This window comes from Merops nubicus, unplaced genomic scaffold (assembly GCF_000691845.1).
Source record: "Merops nubicus isolate BGI_N331 unplaced genomic scaffold, ASM69184v1 scaffold1899, whole genome shotgun sequence".
NCBI classification, from domain to species: Eukaryota; Metazoa; Chordata; class Aves; order Coraciiformes; family Meropidae; genus Merops; species Merops nubicus.
This window is the reverse complement of record NW_008629977.1, coordinates 63042-87715: the sequence shown is the minus strand read 5'-3', so window position 1 is coordinate 87715 and position 24674 is coordinate 63042. Positions and strand designations below refer to the sequence as shown.

Below are 24674 nucleotides of genomic sequence, written 5' to 3'. Positions count from 1 at the left end.
AATGCTCAAGGAAAGGGCATCCCAGTCTTTGGGGTGCAAGGTAAAAGCCTGAGGAGGAATTTTAGCCATGTGGGTAGACAAATCAATCTGTCTTTGATAGATGGTGGTCAGAAAGACTTGGTGAGATTTAAGCAGTCTCAGTATGAGAGCCCAGATAGAGATGTCAGAGTCCAAGATGACACATAGGTCAGGGATGTGAGTGACAGGGGGAGTGGGGAGGGCTTCAGGTCACACCAGGCTCTTGGCTTGCATACCAACACACCAGCTCTCTCCTGTCCTAACCCCAACGTGGCCGTTTGCAGCTGGCTCTGGCTGGGATGGGAATTTTTGTCTTGCAAGAAGTGTAGCAGGAAAGATCAGGGAAAGTTCTCAAAGTCCAAGCTGGACCTGGCCACTCAGTAAAGAAGCATAGTCAGCTGCTTGTTTAATGCCTACACTAATCATTCCAAGCAAAAATATTTTCCAAAGGGGAGGCAGGGTAAGGAAATGTCCAGATGTTATCTCTAGAACAGGGTTTTTTTTCAGTGAAGTAGAAATCCCAGTGAAATTTCTGCTCTAAAGGTCAAATTAGAAAGCTTTCATCCCCAAGACTTGTAAACTATTTCTGAAATCGGTGACTCTAAAAATTATTCATTAGAACATCAGCTCTTCAACTAAAATTCTATTAAGCTCTGTATCAAAGGGGGGTTTATTCCAAGCTGCACAACCCACTGCGTAGTCTTGACACAACAGCAAGGACATGGGCAGAAGAACTTAATCTTTGTGTGTTTGGGAAAAGGATGACATCAAACCTTGCTTTTAAAAAGTCAGGCACGGGTTTTATAGAGACAGTGCTCAGAGATATTAGAGCCATAAATATCAGCAGGCAAATCTTGTCAAGTGTTTCGAGAGCAAAAAGCTTTAATGCTTTTGTGGGGGCTAGTCATCAGTTAAAGTGCTCTCAGCCTACCTTCATGGAGACAGGCTATGATTTCTTCAATGGCCTCTAAAATCTGCAATGGATTGAGATGTGCTAGAATCTCATCTTCGAGGCTGTTTGGTGGGGCAGATTAGCATAGTTCATAGCCTACAGTCAATGAAGTCAGATCATTCTGTGGGCAGCAATGCAAATGACTTCTGTCTCCATCTGGCTGTGGATTTTGTCCAGGGCTTAAAGTTGGTTCTGTTGTATGTGGAGAGAGTTATGCAGATGTGATGAAAACAATTTAAAAGAGGGCATACAAGTAGAAGGCTCTTGATTCAGGCAGAACTAGGAAGATTTGGCCAATCCTTCTGGTCAGTCTTTTTGTCATTGCCAACCTGTTCAGATTCCCCTTGAGATGAGTCACGTGGGCTTTAATAAAAAAAAAAGAATCCCATTGATTTTGATTCAAGGACTGAATATGACCTTAAACATCATTCGAAATTTTAGATTGCTGGGATCATCTTGAAGTGATAGGAGGAGTAGGAGAAGGCAAACCCCATTATGCTCCTTAAATCTCTTTAAGTCATGCTTGAAAATTGACTTTAGGTGTCTTGGCTGTATCTGTGTACCTAAGTGGATTGTGAGTTTCACATACATGAAGATGTAATTTCCCCTTCTCTATACTATTACTTTACTTGCTCTTGTATGGGTGCTTTGAAGTTCATTTAATATCTGCAGTAAATGTGTTCCTTTTTCCAACTACAGAAAACCCAAAAATTGCCAGGGAACAAGTTTTAGCTTTTTAATTTTTCACTTCTTAAATGATCAGATTCATTTTTAACCATTCAGGTTTCAGTAGAACAGTGTCAATGATGTGTTATCAAATTTGCTTTACAAAAGTCTCTAGAGATAGACTTTAAGTAAAATATAGCAGCCTAAAAGCCACTAACATATTTTTTTTTTCCCCTCTAAGCCTGAATATTAGTCATGTTTTTTTTTGGAAATTAAAATTCAGTGATGTATAAAGAAGTGATTGATAGCTGTGTGTTTTTGTAGATGGGGAAACAGCTTCATATCAGATAAACAACAGTAATAGATAAAAATAGTATTGACACTGCTTTTCTAATCAGTAGTAGGGGGGGAAAATGCTTCTGTGTAATGCCAAAGGGTTCACTGATGGTGTGTGAGTTTTTGACAGGATGCCATTCAAGGCAATGTGCAGCAGGGCTTCCTTCTACTTGATATAGTCACATAAATTGGGTTTCTAAAAGATGCACAGACACCTGTCAGCATCGATTTGAATCATTTACTATGCATGTAATTTTCTGTAGTATTTTGGGGGTTGTTTAATAGTTCTAAAATAGCCCTCTTGCATAGAGAGTTCACTCTTCATTTCAGAGCTGGTCTAATTACGAAAGCATTTTGGTGTCTAAAAATATGCTACCCATTAAAAAAAACCAAAAACACTACCAACAATCCAAAAAAACCCAAAAAAACCCCCCTGCCAAACTATGGGAACTGTCCTCAGGCAAACAAAGGCAGACAAACAGAGCTGAGCTTTCATCAGAACTTGGTATATCTCTATCAAAACCCCCCTGACCTGTTTCTTGCAGCCTCCTTGTTTGGGGCTGGTTTCCAGGGTGAGAGGTCTGAAGAGCAGAACCATCAGTGGAGCTGTAGAGGAGAAGAGGTGTCGATACCAAAAAGCAGAGGTCAAATATGAGGGCAAGTGAGCTGGTCTCAATCTTGTTGGCTTGTCCTTCAATGCTATCTGTGAAGTATTTCTTCAAAAGAGCAAACTTGGGTTTACAGCACTTAGCTCGTGGTCACTTAGAAAAAGAATTGCCCAATTTCATCAATAAAATACAAACCCAAGTGGGTCCTAATACATCTTTAAGGTTCTGGATGCTTTGAAGATTCAGCTGGAGAGGGTGCTGAGATATCTTGTCTAGACTGAAAGGTTGGACCAGATTATCCTTGAGGTCCTACTAATTCTAAGAAAGGATGAAAGGCTGCAGCTCTTTTGGTTTGCTTCTAATTGAATCTTCTTTGCTATAAAGACTAATTTTTTATACATAAAACTTGGGGAAATTTTTCATTACTCTAGCCAAAGTTGGATAATTGTTGCTGTGAAAAGCCATATGGTTTTGATTAAAATTTCCATATGCCATTTACTGAGACAAACTACCCAGTCTTCAGGGGCTTTGGATCATTTCAGACTGTTTAAGCTTTTATTAAACCACATTTGAGTTTCAGAAGGAGGTCATTTGATGCAGTACCCTACCCAGACTGAAAATCTGATGGGGTCCCCAGCTGCTGTTGGCAACTTCTGGACTTTTGAGTGGTTTTGAGGAAGAAGCATCTGTACCAGGGTGCCATCACTCACCAGTACCTGTTTAAGCTGTGTCACTGGGTGTTAAGGCAGAGTTCTACTGGAGACTACAGAAAAATCTAGGAAAAGACATTGAGGTTCACATTAAAGGGTGTTTGTTGGCACACCCATGCTAATAGCATGTTCCACTCTACTGCATTTCAGCACCAGTTGTCAAGTTTTTGTGCAAATATGGCCTAATTAAGTCTCTTTTATGACACACAGAGTTTAAGTACTCATCTTTGGAAATGTGCAAATGTTGTCACAGAGAACTTCAGTGATTTTCCCAAAGTCAGGCAGTCACTAGTATGGTGGTGGTGCCTACAGCTTTATACTCACCTAGGGCTGGTAATTCTCATTGAGAAATGATGCTGTGGAGATGAAGAAGCTTAAATGACATCCTCACTCATTAAATGAGGTCTGAGTAACAGTGTTAATTGTGATAACCTGAGTGTATCCCTGCTACACCTCCCTGGGAGATTCTTCTTTGCACTACAAACGTTACTGATCACATCCTCATGTGGTGCTGGAGTTACTAGAGCTTAAACAATTATTTTTCCAGTTTCAGCTAAGTCACTGGTTAGTATTGTGAGCTCCAAATAAGCTTTGGCAGGACATTGTCAGAATTAGAAAGCATTAATATTTGCATTCCTCAGTGGTTTCTCTTAATTTTAACAAGTAATTTCTAAATAGAGAATGTAAAACTTAAATAGGCCAATAAACTACTCTGCAAGTGTATTATTTCCTAACAGTCGGACAAATATCTGATCCTGATTAATTGAAATCACATCTTTAAAATAAAATCCTCATCTGTGAGTTATTCCCTAGCCTAGGATTTCTCATGCAGAGGGGTCCTGCTTTGATTATGTTAGCCAGGAGCTTTGGGATTGGGAGCAAGGCAAAGTGGAACCCAATATTCATGCCAAGGGAGACACATACACCCAAACCATTTATGCTGCAATTTAGAGTCACTCTGCAATGCTGAGGGTTATTTTTTTTCCTCATCTTTTGCTGTCTTTTGATATCAAAAGTATAGAGAATAATTTCTTAGCTTTCTTAGTTTTACCTCCATCTGAGTTCAGCAGTACAGAATTTCAGGGCAACATTCTGCTTTTTTTTAGGGAAAGGTTTTGTCCACTTAGCCTGGGAAAGCTGAATGAACTTCTTGAATCCACACAGCACTGATCTGGATGCTTTGTAACCATTCAGCAACACTCAGGGCACTTCTGATGCCTTGAGAAAGATTGCAGGGTGGTGTTAAAATGAGGTTTCTTATGAATGAAATCTGAGTGGTGTTATTATGGGGGAAGCAGCTCAAATGGTAAAGTGCTTGCTTAGCATGTGAGAGGTAGTGGGATCAATGGCTTCATTCTCAGGACATGGTTCAGAGGTCATGGGAGTGTTGGACTTGATGATCTCAGGGGTCTTTTCCAGCCTTATTGATGCTATGATTGTATTGTTAATAGAGGTTTTTTCCAGCCTTATTGATTCTATGATTGTATTGTTAACTCAAGTGACTAATTAGGTGTTGCAAAAATGAATTTGAAGTGTGGATGGATGTGCTCTTGATCTCCAGGCATCAAGGATGCTGAACTTGCTGCTCTCCCACTGCAAGTTTCACAATGCACGAGCATAATCTGCCTAATTAGCTTGATGAGACATGAGCCTTTCTTATAATTATCTTAATCTTGATAGTTTACTTGCATCCAGATTTTTACCACGTGCATGAGGCTTTTCAGAATCAACAGGTGACTTTCAAAGCTTGATAGTCTGCCCTGTGGATGATAGTGATGAATGCTCTGCTTTGTTTGCTGCCTCCAGTTGATTTTGACCATTCTTCCATCATTTCCTAGTTCATCCAAGCAGAGACTTCTTTTCCTGGTAGCAATCCTTCTCTTGTCATAAATATATAGCTCCCTACTTTATCAACAAATAGGGTTATTTATTCCTTGCAAAAAAAATATCTCAAGGACTAGGTTTTCATTTAAATTATTGAGTTGTGCATGTTCTCTCCATACTTTGGAAATCAAGAGTTGCTGGATCACCAAGCAGGTGGCTGTTTCTTGTGTTTAGTAATGAAAGACCTTTCCCATTCCCTCCCCTGTGATTAACAGAAGAATTCCCTGGAGCACTGTATAAAATAGATTTAAACACGCAGGCTCAGATTTGAGGCAGTGTTTCTTTCATCTGTTCCAAAGCAGGCTTCTGTGTGGCTTTTTTTTAAGATTCAGGCTTGAAAAGGGAATTCTGTGTAATCTTTACAGTGTTTTGGGTATCTCTGTGTACATGGCCTAATGTTGTGTTAGTTCTGTCAATGGGGAGGAAGATATAAATAGCTAAATAAAGATGCAGACAACTTTCCATGAAATATTAGTTGAGATTTAACAATACTTCTGCAATTTTCTTTCTAGTGCAGATATATATGTATATAAAATATCTTCTTTAATGACTGGGACTTGGTTCACATTTACTTTTCACATGACTTTCTCATCTCTGACCTGAGGCTGGGAAGCTCCACCCTTTGTTCTCTCCCTGTACCTACACCAAGTATGACCAAACAACTCACACTGATGAACCTGCTGTTAAATGAATACCCAGGTTCAATTTGGACCAGTTTTCATCTCAAATATAGTTTTGAACCTCCTGTGTAAACTCATTTTGCCCAAAGGGTTGGATAATGCAACAGCCTTAGCACCTAAAGCAAATGGCAACAGCATCTTGGTTACTCTCCACTTCTACTGTAGTTCCACTTTTGCCTGGATTTGGTCCTGAAGTTGACTATAGCAAGAAGGGTCCTTGAAAAAAAGGTTTCTAAAATGAAACAGTGACTTCTTCTCATTTTTATTTATTTTTAATTATGCATGCTGGTGCTTCCAGAAAACATCTTCAAGAGGGGATAAAAATCAAGTCTTAATTTTTTCATCCTTGTAACCTTCTAATGATGTTCCTAGTGGTTCCTGCTGTTCAATATTTATTCCCTGTGTGTTTTCTCTGGTTCCCAACTGCACTGACAACAGGTTTGTAATCACCAAACCACAGCTCAGCTACACTGAAAGGAAAAAAAAAAGAAAATGGAAAGGCAAGAAACTGTTTAAGATAAAAGGCTGCTGAGGTGATGCAGTGTATTAGTGCTCCTGCGTGCTGCTGATCGATTCCTGGTGCCACTGCTCAGCTCCCAGAGAGTCACTTTGCTGCTGAAGAGCAAACTTCTTGAATTCAGCGTGCCAGGAGAGGGGAGGGAGTTGTGTTTTTGCAGTGCCTGGCCTCTGAAGGAGAGGAAAAGGAGAGGAAAAGGAGAGAGGTGGAAGGAGGAATGTAATTTAATTTAATTAAAGCACAGTGTAGCTAACACACAGCTATTACAGGAGGCTTCCTTATGGGAAGGGAAGGGTTTCTACACATGGGTTGCAAGGGCATCAGTAACAAGTCTCCTAAAGGGGAACAGAGCTGCCTCGTAACATAACTGAAGGTGGTGATTGTTTAAAGCTGTAATTCTTCATAAATTCATCAAACACAGCCAGCAGCATCAGAGTTTTCTCTAGGTGTGTCTTCTGCCCTGGGTGAATCAGCACCTTTTCCCCCTTACTGGCCTTGCAGCCTGTGGAGACATTTTCACTGCTTCTGGTGGTTGCATCCACAGGAACCTCACGCTGTCCACCCGGGTCCCACCAACCCGCTTGCCAAGCTGATGCTCACTTTGTTTCTCTGTCATGCAGCAAAGCCCTATCAGAGTTTTCTCTAGGTGTGTCTTCTGCCCTGGGTGAATCAGCACCTTTTCCCCCTTACTGGCCTTGCAGCCTGTGGAGACATTTTCACTGCTTCTGGTGGTTGCATCCACAGGAACCTCACGCTGTCCACCCGGGTCCCACCAACCCGCTTGCCAAGCTGATGCTCACTTTGTTTCTCTGTCATGCAGCAAAGCCCTAATGAACCTCTGGTGGTTGCATCCACAGGAACCTCACACTGTCCACCCAGGTCCCACCAACCCACTTGCCAAGCTGATGCTCACTTTGTTGCTCTGTCAAGCAGCAAAGCCCAAATGAACCTTCTCTCCTCATGAGGAAAAAAAACACTACACTCCCTTTAATTGAGTTCTTTGTCTCTTGGCAGATCTTGAGAACTTCAAAACCAGAACAAGAAGCACGGTGTCCGTCCGTCAGGGCCAGGGCATGGTTCTGCTCTGTGGTCCACCACCACATTCTGGAGGTAAAGCAGTTTCCTTCTCTTGTTTTCAGCCCTCTGCAAGTATTTGGAAGGGTTTTGTTCTCAGGATATGTTTTGGGAAGTTTACAATGGCACACCTGAAAGGAGGAGGCTGTGGTGGTGCCATCTTGACTGAATTGTGGTGCTGAGGGACGTGGGTTACTGGGCAGTGCTGGGCTAGCAGTTGGAGTTGGTGACCTTAAAGGTCTTTTCCAACCTGAATGATGACATGAGTGTACAAATGGGTCATGCTGGGTGATTGTGTTGACACTGGGAGATCCCCAGTTTGGTGTTAAGAAGAGAGAAAAAACTAAATTGGCTGCACTTAGGAGGTGAACTCATGCAAAATAAAGCAATAGGTGCATAGATAGAAGGCATGGCCAAGCTCTTGTGCAACTTTTAGAAGCCTTTCCATATGTAGCCTGGGTGTGTCTCCTCCAAAAAGGTTGAGGATTAATGGCAGAGCCACTTTTGTGCATCATCTTTTCATTATTTATATTTTTCACACTCTTATTTTTTATCAATGTTTTTATCTCCGAGGTACTTGAGGTCTGTTACTAGTTGTCCAGGTCTCACATGATGATTTGTTTCTGGAATGGCAATATAAATTCTTCCTACTGTTTTTATAATAATAAATAACATGGGAAGTTTATTTTGGTGCACTTTGCTGCAAAGAGGAGGGTGTAAAGGTTTAGAAAACACAAACCAATTCTTCCAGTTGAGCACAGATGTGGTTTAAACATTCCAGTCCTGTTTGTGGGTTGACTTCCTGAACATGTGTTGTCCTGTTACATTTATATTTAAAAAAAAAGCCCCAAAATGTTGGTGCCATTAACCACCACGATGGGCAGCCAGCTGCTGTGGCTGGCTCTTGCCTCAGGGCTCCTTTGGTACCTCCTGAACGAGCAGTCAGCTTTTGCAGATCTCTGTCCCTTTTAAAGAAATTTCCAATCCTCTTTTGAAATCTGTCTGTCCTCATCAGTGGGATGAAAATTGCCCGGCGAGATGTTTGCTGTTAGGCTGCTTTTATTGCTGAGATAAAAGGAGACAAGTGCTTCTGGAGCTTTTTGGCTTGTGTCTGACCAGCTGGCAAATGTAGGTACCCAGGTAATTTATTTGGGTAGGGCCTTGCTTATCTTTTGGCTTCAGAGGCCTTTTTTTCCTTTTAGTTCAGAGATTATCAGCAGAGTTTCAATAACAATGTTTAATTGATGCCTTCTGAGTGTCCAAGGCCAGGCTGGATGGAGCTTTGAGCAACCTGGTCTAGTGGGAGGGGGCCAGGGCAGGGGGTTGGAACTAGATGATCATTAAAGTCCCATCCAACTCAAACCATTCTGTGATCTCAGGTTTCTGATGTTCATTACTTGAAGGTGGTTCTTATATCTGTGATGTCAAGCCCACAAATTTACTCATTATCACAGCATCTAACTTGGATGAGAGTGGCTCCTAGAGAGTTAACAATACTCCAAAATTACATGTGCCCTGGTCTGCATGGAGGGATCTGGCCCCTCAGCCTATGCAGGTAGGTCTCATAGCCACATCTGATGAGGAAGCTGCCAAAGCTGGATATTGAAAACCACTGAGGACTGGTTGTGGCTCAGCCACGAGCTCATCTGCAGGGCTGTGGGTGAAACATCATCCCCAGCTTCACTTCTGTAGGGGGGGAAAAAAGGAAAAGGGGGGAGATTTGGAACAGAAATACTTGGTGATCCTTAAACCTCATACATCCAGATTCACGTGGAGATAAGGGAGGAATCATGCATTTGTCTTGGTGTCCTTAGCAAAGCTTTGCTGTGCTGTTCCTGAGAGTTTTTGGGTCTGGTGTAAGAAATCTCTGCAGCACGAGCACCTCGCGTGGCTTGTGTACACCATAAGGAAATTGTGCTGCATTTGTTCTGGTGATTCAGGGGAAGGTTTTGGTCTGGAGTATGTATTATTGATACAAAAACATTCCAGAAAGGTGCTGGTGTGTTTTCCAGTTTGGGTTCAGAATGTGGGATAACACATCTTAGGGTGAGCAGGAGGTGAGCGTGTTCCTGGCACCCAGAAAAGCAGAAGACTGAAGGGTAATTATTTCCCTCAATCATTTGGATGAGAGATGACTTCCTACATGACCAACATCTATGCCCTGCTCTATTCCAGCTAGAAAATTACCTTAATTGTAGCCAGATCCACAATTAGTCTGAATTGATGCTATTATGATCCTGTAACTAAGCTGAGCTGGAGTTACGCCGCTTGTTGTTCTCTGGTTTGCATAGAGAGGGTTTGATGGAAAATGAAAACAGATCCAGTTAATTCAGACTGAGGCTCTTGTTCTGCAGGAATTAATCTTCTCCGTGGCAATATTTTCTGTTATTTTCCCTTCCTCTTAGGTTAGAAATAAGAGTTTTAAGAGTCAGCAAAATTAATGCTTCTCAGTCACGTGCATCACGTTTCCATTGGCCAACTGCCCGTCTCCCAGTGTAATCAGAGCTCTTTGGGCTCTAGCAATCACTGCACAATTAGCACAGCTATCTCCTCTTCCAGCTCTGGGCAGATGGAGGTTCATAAGAGAATATCAGATGTCCCTGGGAAGTAGCTGGGAAGCTGTCATGTTTCATGGGCAGCTTCCATCCCCAGGGCTGCGTTGGCAAAGCAAAGCCGTAGAGGTCGGTTCCTTCCAATCCCCCCACGTCCCACTGCTGGGACAGAACATTGCAAGTATTTAATGTAGAGCAACAGGAACAAACGTTGAGGCTAGGAGTGAAAAATCACATCTCTCCTTGAAAGTGTTAGTGGTGTAAAGACAGAGGAAATGCAATTACTTATTTGGGGGATTGGATTAGGGCAGCAGACGTAACTTCATCATCCTTGCAAAAAGTGCCTGGGGACATTAATGAGCAAGGCTTCAGTGTGGAACTGTCAGGGGGGAAAAAAATACCTTTTTTAAAAATTAATTTTTTACTTTAGGATCTGTTCTGCATTGAAAAGGACACCTTAAAAATATATATATATATGTAAAAGAGAAACTGTGCGATCTGAGGGGGGTTGTTGCTCTGAAGAGGTGAGGCAGGAGTTTTTATGTCCTTTTTCCAGCTAGGGAAATAGGAAATGAGAAGGGAAAAATTCCCCATCTCAATGTTGTGTCATTGGGTCATCTCAATCTTAAAAACTGTGGATTTTATTAAAGAAAAATCCCAACTTGCATCCAGACCTTTATCCTTTCAGCTGGAGTTCACTTTGCTACTTGGAAACATCCATATTTAAAGAGCTGACAGCTAAAAGTGAAATTACTTTAGCCTACATACATAAGTTGTTGAGAGGGTTTTTTTTCCTCCTAAAGATGCCAAATAAGGAGCTTTCTACTATTCAAATACTGCAAGAAATTCATCCTGAAAATCAGTCCAAATGATTAACAGGCATTTTCAGCATCATAAAATTCCCTGTGTATGGCTTGCAGAGAACAACGTGGGCTTTGCTGTCTGGTCCAAATTTTTAGTTTAATGAGAGTTGGACGTTCAGCATATGAACCTAGAATTTAAACTCCCCCCCACAGTTCCCCAAGATGAAAACAAACTGTGTGTGTCTTGCAGCAGGGTTTCAGCAGGGAGCTGCTGCTTTGTCAGGTCAGTGAATCCTGGTGTTACATTTTGTTAAGCAGCATAATGATGCGATCGCCTCCTGGGATGAAATGCTTGCTGGAAATTTGGGAAAATAAATGTTCAGTGGGAGCTCAGGAAGTCGCTGGACTGAAAACCAGAATAAATGCAAATCAAACGTTCGCTTCTCTCGTGTTTTCTGCCCTTGGAGCAGTGGATGTCTGAGCCCTCCAACCAAATCCTGCTGTATTTATAGAGCCTTGTCTGGTAGAAGTTTTCAGCTCTTCTGTTTATTTTTTCCCCTCCATTTGTTCACTTGCATGCACTAAATCAGTGTAAGAACTAAAAGCTGGCAGTGGGCAGATTCAGGCTGGATGTGAGGAAGAAGTTCTTCCCCAGGAGAGTGGTGAGACCCTGGGATGGGTTGCCCAGGGGGGTGGTTGAGGCCCCATCCCTGGGGGTCTTTAAGGCCAGGCTGGAGGAGGCTCTGGGCAGCCTGATCTAGTGGGAGGTGTCCCTGCTCATGGCAGAGGGGGTGGGACTGGGGGATCCTTGTGGTCCCTTCCAGCCCTGACAGATTCTGATCTGTTTTAGCAGAGGACTTTAGAGACCTAATGGCTCAATGGTTGGACTTGATGATCTTGGAGGTCCCTTCCAACCTAAAGGATTCTATGATTCTAACTAGAAGAGAAACCTCCCCGGGTCGTTAGCATGTTCCTGAGATAATTACCCTGCATAGGAAGGGTTTGCCCTCATTATTTCCACTGCTTTTTTAATTAGAAGCCTAACGATGGTCGTGTGGTGACCATCCTACCTGTGAAGCTCTCCAGACAAAAGAACTTAAGAGTAAACATTGCTGGAGGAGCATGGCACTCAGGGCCTATGTAACAGCACCATGAGCAGCTGTAGTTCCATATGTAGACAAGAAAGAACAGTCAGAAATCTTAAAATGATCTATGTAACTAAAATTTGGCTTGGGTTTTGTTGCAAGAAACATGAGGATCCCCGTTGCAGCCACTGGCCTCTACCACGGTGTTAACTGGGCAGTTCCTGGAAACTGAGTCCCAGGAACAGGTTTGGAAGTGGGAGGAACATCAGAAAGTTTCCATGACTTTTTTTTGGTGAGACTAGTTAAGGTGTCTCAGCATGTCTTTGTCTGACCTCTGTAATGTGGATGCTGTAAGACAATGCTGTATTTCTGTCCATTTTCAAAGCCCTGCTAGATCAATACCATCTGCTGGCACTCTGCAGAAGAGCTGTAGGAGTTCATGGATTGGGGAGGGGGGGTTGCCAGCCAAAAGGAAAAAAAAAAATACAAAAAAAAAACACCCAAAACTTTGTTTTTTTCTAATTTATTCATTAAGATAAACAAAAAGTCCCCAAAACCAAAGCAAACACTCACTTGAGTTTCTCAGGACTCTGAGTTGTATTCCACAGGGGATCTGCCTGGGAAGTATTTGGAGGTCGCTGTCCTTTTAACTTTATCTCCAAATTTTAAGACCCAAATATTCCTCTGTGCCAAATAGTTCTTTGCATTTAAGTTTGTGGGAACTGAGTCATTTAGCTGCCACTTTTACTAGATTTATGTGCTGATCAGGGCAGGGTTAGTTAATAGTTTTACTGCTACAGTTTTTCAGATACCTTTTAACATCCTTGGTATTTCACTGTGAGTCTAGAGATGGAAAAAACCCCAATCCTAGAAGGATGTGCAAGTTTCCCTGGACAGGCTGGTACACCCCTAAGCAGGCAGAACAAACGAGCTGGGAACTCCTTCCCTCTCCCTAATTTGGGAAGACAAATGAACTTAGGATTTTCTTCACTCTCCCTCTTCTCAATTTTCTCTTGTTTCACAGGGATCTTCTGTAGGAAGATGCATCTTCATGATGTTCTCATGACATTTGCCTTCCTGCCCTCTTGGGAAAAATCCTATGAAGTTAGAGATGGAGATTTCCAAATTTCTCACAAGAAATGGTGATTGTACACAAAGAACTGGTGCAAATGCTCTCAGTTACTTGATTATTTGGATTTAGTGTTCCCTTTGCATTCCCTAGAGGCATTTGTTACTGTGAGATCTCTCTGTCCATAGCCCATACACAACTGTAACATATTTATTCTCACGCCTCCCAATTTATCTCAGTAATCTGTGCAAGAAATAAATCAACTGACAGCCTTTTTAGATAGTAAAGTGCTAAGATAGGCAGATGGAAACCTGCTGATGTTTCTACAGGATGTGTCTTCTCCTGCCCAGTTGCTTAGGGCCTCTAACAAAGTTCCTGGTGACCCAGAAACTGAACCCTCCCAACACAATTTCTAGTCCTGAACCTCAGTTCCCCAGACATCTTGTCCCTCTGCTCCTTGCTGTGGAGACAAGTGACCTTCCTGAGCACCTGGGAGCCACATCTCTGACTGAACAAAGTCAAGAGTGAAGGAAAATCAGTTTTCTGTCTCTCTGCTGTGCCCATCTCCTTATAAAAAGCCCATCTTCCCCAAGAGGAGGAGATTCATTAAAGCTCAGTTGTTCAAATAACTCCTTCCCATCTGATGCCATTACTCCTGTTGGAAGTGGAGTCTCTGTCTGTGAGCTGGAACGTTGACAGGGAAATTATTCTCCCATCTTTTCACCTAATGGATGTGTTCAGGTTTTCTCATTCTCTCCTGCCCTTTTTTTTTAATCCCAGTAGCTAGAAGAACTTTTAGTTCTGTGGCACAGCTTAATCAAGTAGAACTAACTAAATTTTAGCATTTGACAGAAGAGATGGCAATTCTGATTTCATCTCAATCTCAGCCCTTTGTGCTGGATGGTAGGGAGTGGAGTGTAGACACCAGACATGTTTTCAGACAACACTTTACTGATTGCTCTGGTGCCAGGACCACTTCTGTGCTCTGCAGTAAAAAATGATCAGTGCGTGCTCACTCATCTGGTCAGTTTGCCTCTCCTTTTATTATTTTATTTTTCTCCTTTTTAAAAGCAATGATGGGCACTTCATGGGCTGGAGACAGTGGAAATGTTTTGACTGTGATGGTGTGATGGCCTCTGTTAGGTGGTGAATGGTTTGAGGGGTTTGTCACACAAATAATCTGTTGCATGTATCACATCTTGGATTTTCTCGTGCTTATACAGACCCCACTGCATAATAAAAGGAGAGGAAAACCTGGGGAAACTAAATTAGAACAGTGCAGGAGGCAAAAAACCATTATCAGGCATTTTTATACCATCAGAGGATCAGCGTATGGGGCTCTCACCCCCTGAGCTGTGCTGCTTGGCAGGGACTGCTTTGGAACAGAGTTTTCTTCAGTTACTCTCAAGTATTTGTGTCCTTTTACTCCCTGTCCTGCTGCATCAACCTTACAGTTCCTTTTCTCCTCAGAGAAGCATCACGCTGCCTTTTCATTTGTCACTTATGAAGAATTAATGCATTATTAATAAATGATGAGAGCCGTTGTTGTAACAACGGGGCCAGATGCTTCTGATATTCTCCACTGATGCCCTTACAGGCAGAGTTAAGCAAAGTTGATGTTAAAACTTGGGCAAGAGCCTTGGAGCCCGTTCCCTGAAGAACTTCTCAGCAGCAGAGCTTTTTGATGTGGCACATTTATAGGAAGTCTTCAGAGGAATGGGGAGCTGGATCCTACAAAGTTCTGTTCCTTTTCTGTGCGTGTTGTGGCAGGAGAAACATTCTCCTCCTGTTTCTTCTGTAGCAGGTAAACTGGAACATTTTATCTCCCCACTTCACTACAGTAACCTTAATATTCAGCCCTTATTTTCCTGCAGTTTCTTCTGGTGTGGTATACCCAGAGATTTTAAAAACTGTGTTTCTTGCATACAACCCATATGGCCAGGACTGGGCAGTTGCCCCTTGCCAAGCAGATCACCCAAGTGCTGAACCACCCCTGCTACCTCCTTGCTGAGGCTTTAGTAGTTTTTTCCTCTGTCTCTTCTATCCTAATATCTTGCCAAGCAGATCACCCAAGTGCTGAACCACCCCTGCCACCTCCTTGCTGAGGCTTTAGTAGTTTCTCCTCTGTCTCTTCTATCCTAATACCTTCATAAACCTTGACTGCATGATTAGATTTGATTCCAGTTAGTAAGAAGCTAATTTAGAGAGGAGCTTCTCACAGCAATGTGGTTGTAAAAGTTCCATTTCTCTAGGAAACCAAGCAAAAAATCTGCTAAGCTGCTTGCAGGCTGGTTCAACTGTTTGTCAAAGTGCTGCAAGGTCACTGAGCAGCTTTTCATGGGTTGCTCCAAAGGTTGGAGCAAAACTAGCAGCAGGTAAACTGTCCCTTAGAGCTGAGAAAGAAGACTCAGAGAAATATTTTGCATGAGCACTGATCAGTGATGCTCGTGACAGATTTGAACGTGGCCATGGGAGCAGGGCCAGTGTTGGCACATTTGGCATGTGCAGCCCCAGGAGGTGTTGCAGACCTCTCTGGTTCGTGGGGCAGGAGTTAAAGCAGGTTGTGCACAGACAGTTCTGCTTGCAGGCTGCAGGAGGTGGCAGAGGGAAGGCTCCATTTCCAAACAAACAGGGAAATGCCACCGTAGGGTGCAGTTCCCCAGGAGCCTGGGGCTCAGCAGCTCCCAGGTGTCTTTCTTGGAATAGGAAAAACTGGAATTCAAGAAGGATTTCTCTGCATATTTCTCACTGGAGGAGGATGCAGCATGCATGTGGGAGATGGAGAAGACTGTGAGGAGAGCAACTGTGGAGCCTCAAAAGTGTCTGAAGCTGTTACCAGGTTTTCCTCTTAGTAGTGAGTGCCTCTCCCACATCCCCAGACAGCAGTCAAATTCCCATGTCAAAAGAAGCATCAACATTTCAAAAGTGATTTCCAAAGCATAAGCTGTTGAGCTCAGAAAGCCTCCAAGTGGCATACACCAGGCCAAGAACCAGAAAATAACTTCCCCAAACCTGCCAGTTCCTAGCACCTTGCAGCATAACTCAGAGGCAAGGTCCCAGCTCACAAGAAGTGGAGGGATGCTCCTGGAGGCTGTGTCTGGATCCGAGCAGCCTGGCAGCTTTTCTTCTTGACAACCCCTAATTCACTTGAGGTATCTCTTCCAGGAGTGGGTGAGTCAGACATGGGGCTTCCTCACCAGCTCTGGGAGCTGCAGGAGAGGGTAATTCTTCTGTGTCTGGTTCCACGTGCTGAAGAGTATTACAGTTCAGCAAAAAGGGGTTTCATTAAACTTCAAATCAGGCATATGAAACTCTCATTTAAATAAGAAGTGATTGAGAGTTGTAACTTCCACTTAAAGTGCATCTCCCATCATTTATTTTTCATACTATGCCACAGTCACTGTTTAAATTATTAAAAGCAAGAAGTAAAAAGCTTCTCAGGAGGTAGAAATGGATTAGATTAAAATTAATCTGACATAATCCTTTCCCTGAAACTGCTGATTCAGTCTGTGCATGAGTTTATCAACATATTTGAGCGTGAGGGAAAAGGATAAATTTGTCCCTCATATGGGAATGGCTTCAGTTTGGTATTTCTGACAACACAGAGAACATGCAGTGCTGGTTTAATTGAGAAATTTGTGAAATTACAAATGTTTCCAATAACACACCCCATGATCAGGTTAGATTCAGTCTTTTAAGCACCTGAGTTATGTCTGTGACCTGTCTCATTTCATCAGGGATGGGTTTTGTGAGCAAGGGTTGCAGAACAGGGTCACAGTCAAGAACAGGCTTGAGCACAGGCTCTCAAACCCAAATTTCCAACTGCCATGTGTCATCTGTCACCTTCAGCATCAGCACCACTGCAGGCTTCCTTCCAGACACCTCCCAAGACACATTCATGCCCCAGCTCCACTGTCACAGCCAGGCAGGGAGGGAGGAGGTCTGGGAAGCTAGAAGGGAAGAGGCTCAACTCTCCAGCAAAGACCTTGGAAATACCAAAATAATAAGGAACATGACATTAATAGATTTTTTTATCTATCAGTGACAGCTTGTGGCATCTCTAAAAAGAAATCATCTGTGAGCTAGTCATGTGGTTTATTCCCCTGTTCAGTTGCAGCCACCACTAAATGAAGATTGAAATGGTATTGAAAGGGGGGAGAGCCAGAAGAGGAGTGAAACCTGTCCTCTGGCAGAATTCAGTCAATAGGCCTTTATCAAAAGTTGCACCATCTTGTGATCTCTTTCTAAAATAAATTGGAGATCTGAGTCCAGCTCCCAGGCTCTGCTAGCCCATGGTCCTGGCTGCACGAGCACTTCTTCCTGTGGAGGTGATGGTTTATTGCTGGAAAAGAAATGAGGGGTTTGGCTGGGGCACGTTCTGTTACCCAATCCATAGAGAATATCTACGTGTGACGTTGATTTCAGCTGGTAGATATCAAAACTGTTTATCAAATATGTGAAGAGAATGGTTTTTTGACTAGAGGCAAGGTCCAGAGCATCACCTAGCAGTGCCTGGCCATGCAGAGATCTCCCCTGAAGGACACACCACCCACACTGCTTGGCCAGAGATTTCAGTCCTGGAGTTGATCATAATATTAATTCACTGGAGTAGGAAAATTCTCTGCAAACTAACTTTCTTTTTTGAAAAGATTTAATCTAATCTCTTATAGCTACAGTAAGAGGCTGATCAAAGGTAGTGAAAGCTGGTATTAAAGGATTAGCTAGGTCACATTGGAATATGTTTTAAAACAAGCCCAGGGACCTTTAGCTTTGCTGAAGCAAGTGCACACACACACACAAAAAAAGATTTTTAGACTAACTCTTTCTGACTTTAAACAGAAAACAAACTGACAGATTAAATCTGTGAGTCATTTCTTAAGGTGATCTGTGTAGCACTTTACATAGAACAAGCCTGGGAAATATCAGCAATGATTGAATCTTGCACAGCAGAACTGCAGCACAGAATTAAGAATCAGGGTGAGCAGCACTTGTGCCCATGCCCAGCTTACAGCACATTTATCCCCATTTGAGGGTTGCCCATAAGTAATTAGCAGCCTGAGCCCAGCCCCCCCTTTCTCTTTTTCTCTGGCTGATCTCCCCCCTCTCTCCTTTCCATTTGCTGCTGACAGTGTCTGCCACAGAGGTGCTTTATCTCAGGCTGTCAGGTGAAGATGGGTGTTACTTTGCAAGGATGTTGATGCCACTCTCTGGGCTGTATCAAGCTATTCTTCTTCTTTTTTTACTGGAATTTCCTCATTGAAATAACTTACAAACAGGGAGTGTGTCATAGAGATCTCTGCATTGCTCAGAGGAAAGGCTGTGAAATCATCTCGCCCTGGATCAGTGGCACAGGAGACCAAACACACATCTCCTGCCTTCCAGAAGCAAAGTGTTGCATGATTAGCAGGGGTAAGGGTTATAGTAGATGGATAACTTTTTAATTTGTGAGGGATTTCTGCATTGTTGTGTTGCTCTTTTTTAAGGCTGGCACGGTTATGTGGCACGACACGTTGCACGCTTGGTAAGATTTTCCTGAAGCCTTCATTTCAGCTGCCATGACTATCTGTGGGCACTCCTTCATGCTGAGGGGGGTGGTGTTTCACTCCAGGACTGCCCATCTGATAATTTCCTATTCCTTAGCAGAAATAAGCTTCCTAATTTCCTTCTTCAGTGGAGCAGTACCTCTTTTGGCGGGCCCAGCAATCCAGCTTTGGTTGGTAGAGTTCAAGGTTGCATCTCCACTGGGAAGGGGCATGACAAGGGGACTGACCCTTCCAACAGAGCCTGGTCTAGGAGCAGCTGAGTCACTGCTGGGTTGAGCCTAACTCCAAAGACCTTAAATTTAACCCAGAGTGGCATCAAATCTAATCCTGGGCAAGGTTGACCAGTTTCAGAACCTAATTCCCCCAAGGTGTCAGAAGCCCTTGTACAGGTTGGGTTGTTTTGTGGGTTTTCTTCTCAGGCAAGACCAGCCTGAGCTGTACATTTCTGTAAGACAGTTTATGAAGTCTGATGGACAGAAAAAAAACCATATAGCTTCTTCCAAAACTTGCCAGCCTGCATGTTAGATTGGTGGGGATGTGGGAGGCTATCTGCTGCCCATCAGATGTATCTGAAATAGGTTTGTGTATTTAACTGTAGTAAATACAGCAGCACAGGACTTCATCTCCTCACATTTTCCACTCGCTCATAGAGGCTGCTGTTGATTTTTCTCCCTGAGGAAAGAGCAGGTTAGAATTCCATGCAGGTCCCTGGCAGCAGGGTGGAGGAGTCAGCAGTGTGCCCGGTGCCAGGGCAGCCGGCGTGCCCAGCCATCGACTGGGGCTGGGAGCTGGGTGCCAGAGATAAGCCAGCTCAATTCTCTGCAGCCATCAAATATTTCACTGGTTTAGAGATACAGAAAAATGGAGATGCAGCAGATACGGGGGGTTATTGATTAGGCTTCAGGTAATGAAGACCTCCCACCTCTTTAATTACCCATAGGTGAGGCTCTACATGCTGGATGAGCGTGGAGGTGAGGGGCTGGGAAGCATCCACAGCCCTGCATGCATTGGAGATTGCTGTGGGGATGAATCTGCCCCAGACCTTGGCTGATTTGTACATTTTCCTCATTTTTAAACACTTCTGCCTCGTTACCATACACACCATGGGCACGTGTCTGCAGCTTTGCTGTTGCCATAAGCCAGAGCTAACAGACACATGGGTGCAGTTACATGTCCAAGAAGAATTCTCTCTCCCCAGGTAGAAAGAGGCCACTTGCCTTTACCAATAGCTTGTGGTCAGGAGATGCTAACAGTGGAGCCTCTGGTACAGTCCCATTTCCCCTCTGGTGTGTGTTGTGCCCTGCTAGACCCTATCAGAAGCTGCACGTGGTTGGAGGTTTGTAGGAAAAACTTTTAAAAACCTCAAAAGTTTTCATGGTTATCGTGCCTCACGTTGGAGAAGTGACCTTCAAAGTCTGTTCCTTGCCTTCCACGATCTCATGTCTTGATGATGATTCCCATCATCCCCATTTCCCCACTGACAACAGGGACTTGGTGGCTCTTTCATGCTGTTCCAAGTCACAGTCTGCAAACCAATCCACTGAGAGCAGCACAGAGGAAGGGCAAGAGCTTTGTCCCTGTCCCATCTCAGCAAGGACAGCACATTTCCTTGTGGGCAAACAGTTGACAGGCTGCCTGCTGAGGAACTGTGTCGTCAGGTTTAGTATAGAGGAGGGTTCATCAAAAAAAATGTATTATTAACTTTTTATTAATCTTATTCATTATTCTTTTTATTACAACTTACATGTGAGGCCCAGAAGCTGTGGTGGGTGAGGGAGAGGGCAGAGCATGGAGTCGAGGGGAGAATTACCCACTAATCTCTGCATCCAGGTTGATTCCTTTAACTTACTTGGCAATTATTTAAGAAGAGAAGATAAAATCTTGATCCAATGTGCTAGCAGGGCAATCAAATGGCCTGGAGGCCCACAGAAATATGTGTACAGTATATAATTCATGTAGTTTTGCTATTAAAATAAAACTATGAAGGAGAAAAATGGTCCAAAACTCCAGAAACTGCAGTGCAGTGGTCAGCAGATGACTGGTAGGGGTGGAGAAGAGGCTCAAGGGGTGGGGTAGGGCCATCTACATGGTGTGTTTTGCCAGGGATTCATGTTGTGGTGCACTTGAGCCTCCTGTCCAGCTTGTGTTGTGTTATTCATGGGGCTATGGCTGCTGATTGCTTCAAACTGCAGTGAAATTGGAAATTATGAATGTCCCCTACAAGCAGTCCACAAAATTCAGTAAGCTGGGTGAGAATGCAGAATGAATTCACAGGACATACCTCAGATAATCAGCTATGCCCAAATTTACCAGCAAAACACCTTGTTAGTGCCACTTAAGAGAAATCTGAGCACTAAGGCCTGCAAGCAATCAGAGGGGGGAAACAAAAAAGAGAAGTCTACCAATTATTCACCAAAAATTGGTCTTTGATGAAGTTGACACAACACTGCTGTTGTCAGAGGCATTCCCCACTCTGGCCCATCACTGGGGTGCAGGAGGTGCTCTGAAGGGGTGTGCTGGGGTCTGTACCACACTCCTGATGTGCCAGGGTGAAGTCTTCCACCACCAAGCTGCAGCTGGCCAGGGTCTTCTCTTGCTCCATTCAAGGTGATGTTATCCTGTTCCTGTAGAAGTGAAAAGTATGTTTTGGCCAGATTTAGGTATGACTTTGTGATGTGAATGGCTTTTGTGGACAGGGTAAGGGGGATCTAGGGGGCATGGTTGAGGTTTTGCATAGCAAAATCATAGAATCAATCCTTTAAGTTGGAAGAGACCTTTAAGATCATCAAGTCCAACCATCAAGCCAACACTACTGAGTCCTCTGCTAAAACAGATCAGAATCTGTCAGAGCTGGAAGGGACCACAAGGATCCCCCAGTTCCAACCCCTCTGCCATGAGCAGGGACACCTCCCACTAGATCAGGCTGCCCAGAGCCTCCCCCAGCCTGGCCTTAAAGACCCCCAGGGATGGGGCCTCAACCCCCTCCCTGGGCAACCCATTCCAGGGTCTCACCACTCTCATGGGGAAGAACTTCTTCCTCACATCCAGCCTGAATCTGCCCACTGCCAGCTTTCCAAATGTTTCCAAACATTTCCAAATGTTGTTGTAGTATCTGAATACATCAAATAAGCAGCAAGTGTGAATGTTTGGCACTTCCCAGCCTGGAGTGCAGCAAATGTTGGAAGGTGAAGAAGGGCTAGGCTGGTAGAATTGCAAGATGGTTGTGTTTGGAAGGGACCTCTGGAGGTCATCTCATCCAACACCCCTGCTAAAGGAGGTTCACCCAGAGCATGTTGCCCAGGATGGTGTCCAGACAGGTTTGGGATCTCTCCAGAGGAGGAGGCTCCACAGTGGGTGCATCAGCTTCTCTGATGGAAACCTGGACTGCAGCAGGCACAGGCAGTAACACACACAGAGCCAAGAAAGGTTGAAAATGTCTCTACTAAACCATGTAAAAACACAATGCTGGATTCAGTTCCTCACCACCATCAGCTGCACTGCAGGGGTTGAGGGAATCTCTTCTTTCCAGGAAAAATTTCTCATGACTTTCCTCTTGCTGCCACCTGTACCTGGAAGGGCCCCATCCGTGGCAGGGAATGCAGAGGTATGGAGTAAAATCTCAAAGCTTCAGCACTTCCCATAGTTCTAGAATAAATTGCATTTGACCAAATCAAAAAAGCAACCATAATTAGACAGAACTGCTTGATGAAGGAAAGTGCAAACCTAAAACAGTTCCCACCTGTCCAACTTGAGAGTGACAGGGTGGGTGATAACCTACAAATTATAGGAATCATTAAGGATTGGATTAATCTCTGTAACTTTCAGTAAAGCCTATAAAAAATAATAGTGTATTGTACCACACTATTCTTATTAAAAATGATAAATGATCCTCATTTTTGGGCTAATACTCATTTCAAAATTTCATTCCTCTCTTCAGCTTTATGGTTACCAGAATCTTGATGTTTTAATAGCTTTTCCCATAACAGCTACAGAGACCTTTTTAGGTGACAGCCCTGACTTTAGGGAGGAGACTTTAAAAAAAAAAAATAAAATCCAGAAAAGATTTCTTCTACTAAAAGACAAAATAATCCAACAAACCAGAGGAAAACCACACTGCAAGGCAAAATGCTCCAACTTCTGCTGCTTTGCATCTGGGCAGCAGCATCCTGGTGGGTTCAGCTCCTCCAGGAACATCCCTGCCCCGTGGTGTGGCACAAGGGGGGACCAGGTTTTGCTGCTAGTGTCCTGGCAAGTGGCTCAGAATGTTTCTTCCTGGGGGGAAAATAAAAAAAGAGTTTGAAAATTAAAAAAAAAGAGTTTGATAATAAAATTGCAAAGGCATCCGAAAATCTCTATTCAAGTGGCTTGAATAATTGATCTCCTTTTTAATTGCTAAAGTTGATGGCGTCTGCTGGCTGCTCTGAATTAAACCAGGATATTTAGCTGTGCAATAGTGGCAGAGCCTTGGGTTCTGGTTTTTAAATAGTGGTGGATATTTGTGTGTGATCCAGGGGATGGGTTGCTGGTTCATGTGCTGGGTCCTGAAACACAGAGGCAGCCTGAGCATCAGGGTTTCACTGCAGGGCATGGTAGGAGCAACTTGTGTGAGAGCTGAAAAAGGATAAAGGGAGTGAAGAAAAAGGCTTCTGGTGCTTTTTTGTTTGTTTGTTTTAATATATTGCTGCCACATGTTTAACTAAAACAACTCTGTAAATAGCAAGTTGAGTAAGAGGCTGTCAGTGGAGCTCTGAATCAAGACTCTCCTGATGTTGCAGAGCTGCTGTTTGAGGCCCCTCCTGCCACAAGCTTCTGCTAACAAGCTTCTTACCTCCACTGCTCTTCACAAGCCCAAATTTTCCATAGGGTCCTTTGCAGTAGGTGAGTGATGTTGACTAATTTAGGACACTCTTCCCCATCTGTTGTCTTTGAGCAAATCCCTGGCACCTTGTGACCTCGTGGACAGAAACCTGCATTCTTTTGGCAAAAAGAAATCCCCTTTCCTTCTTCCAGCATGTGCCTGTGGTGGTGATGTGGGCAGTGCAAGTAGCCAAGTGTGTGAAACCAATCAGCATGGATGAAAAAGGTTCTTCATGTAATTGGTAGAGCAAGAAAAGTTTGGGGCTTGAACATCTTCCATGTGCTGATGGCTTGAGCCAAGGTGCATAGATTATACCAAAAAAATAGGCAAGTAACTTCTTCATCCTGCTGTCCTTGGAGAAGTGAAGATTTGCCACCCAAATATCTTCACCTCCTTCTGATCTGTCATCAAAATCCAGGTGATCAGGGTAGTGAAGTAGAGTATCCAAGTCAGACGTAGGTCTTTGCAGTGGATAACCAGGCAGGGGCTCTGCTCCTGGTGATGGGATTGCTGCTAATGGAGTTGCTCCTCACCTTTAAAAATAGAAAATATTGTCAGAAATCTTGGAGTAGTATTCTGTGTTTGAGAGACCTACTTGAATGTGCTTTAAAGAGGAAATTAAAAGCGTTGTAAATTAGGCAAAATTACATGGAAAAGGGCCCTGAAGTAGAAAGGAGAAGTTTGTAATAATTTCCTCCAGAATGTAGGGTCTAATGTGTAATTAGAGAACCACGAATTGCCTGTTACTGCTGGTTCTTTGTGCTGAAAGGCTCCGTGTCTGGAGCTCCAGCAAACATCCCAGTCACCAGGAGCCATCTCAGGCTGGATTTTGAGCGTCTGTTGTTACAAACTGCCTATGGGATGTGAACTGTCTATCACTTCCAGAGCAATTAGTGTGTGAAACCTTATCAAAAGGAATCTGTCAGGTTTGAAAAGCCATAAATATTGCACTAGTTGAAATCAAAGTGAGTTTGATATAGTATTTATTTACATGTTGCTACACAAGCAAATGCACTTATGGATGTTCCAGTCTGTGTTATCCCCTCTGCTGTATGTTCCATTAGTCCCATGTTATTTTAGAGACACAGGGAGAGGGAATTATCCATTTGTTTTAAATATGATATAATGGACTGCTCCTAATATCTAATTCTGTGTCGTTCAGGCAGGTGTATTTTTCTGGACAACGATCTGTTGTGAGGAGAGGAAGGCAGAGGTGTCACATCAGCTCTTCATTATGTTCCTCAGTTTTATGTAGCCAAATGAATAGAGTTTGAAGATGGCTTTTGGGGAGATTTTGATGTTTTGCTCTCTAGAAATAG

General features: G+C 43.4%; 1 protein-coding gene across 1 annotated transcript in view; it reads left to right on the top strand.

The window, feature by feature from the left end:
- The window catches only part of LOC103779471 (contactin-4-like), a gene marked incomplete at its 3' end in the record, with an annotated part of 78528 nt that overhangs the window by 10425 nt on the left and 43429 nt on the right, over nt 1-24674 (top strand). The window contains 1 exon segment of the mRNA XM_008947094.1: nt 7386-7481. Within this exon segment, the coding sequence (XP_008945342.1) occupies nt 7386-7481 (96 nt within the window).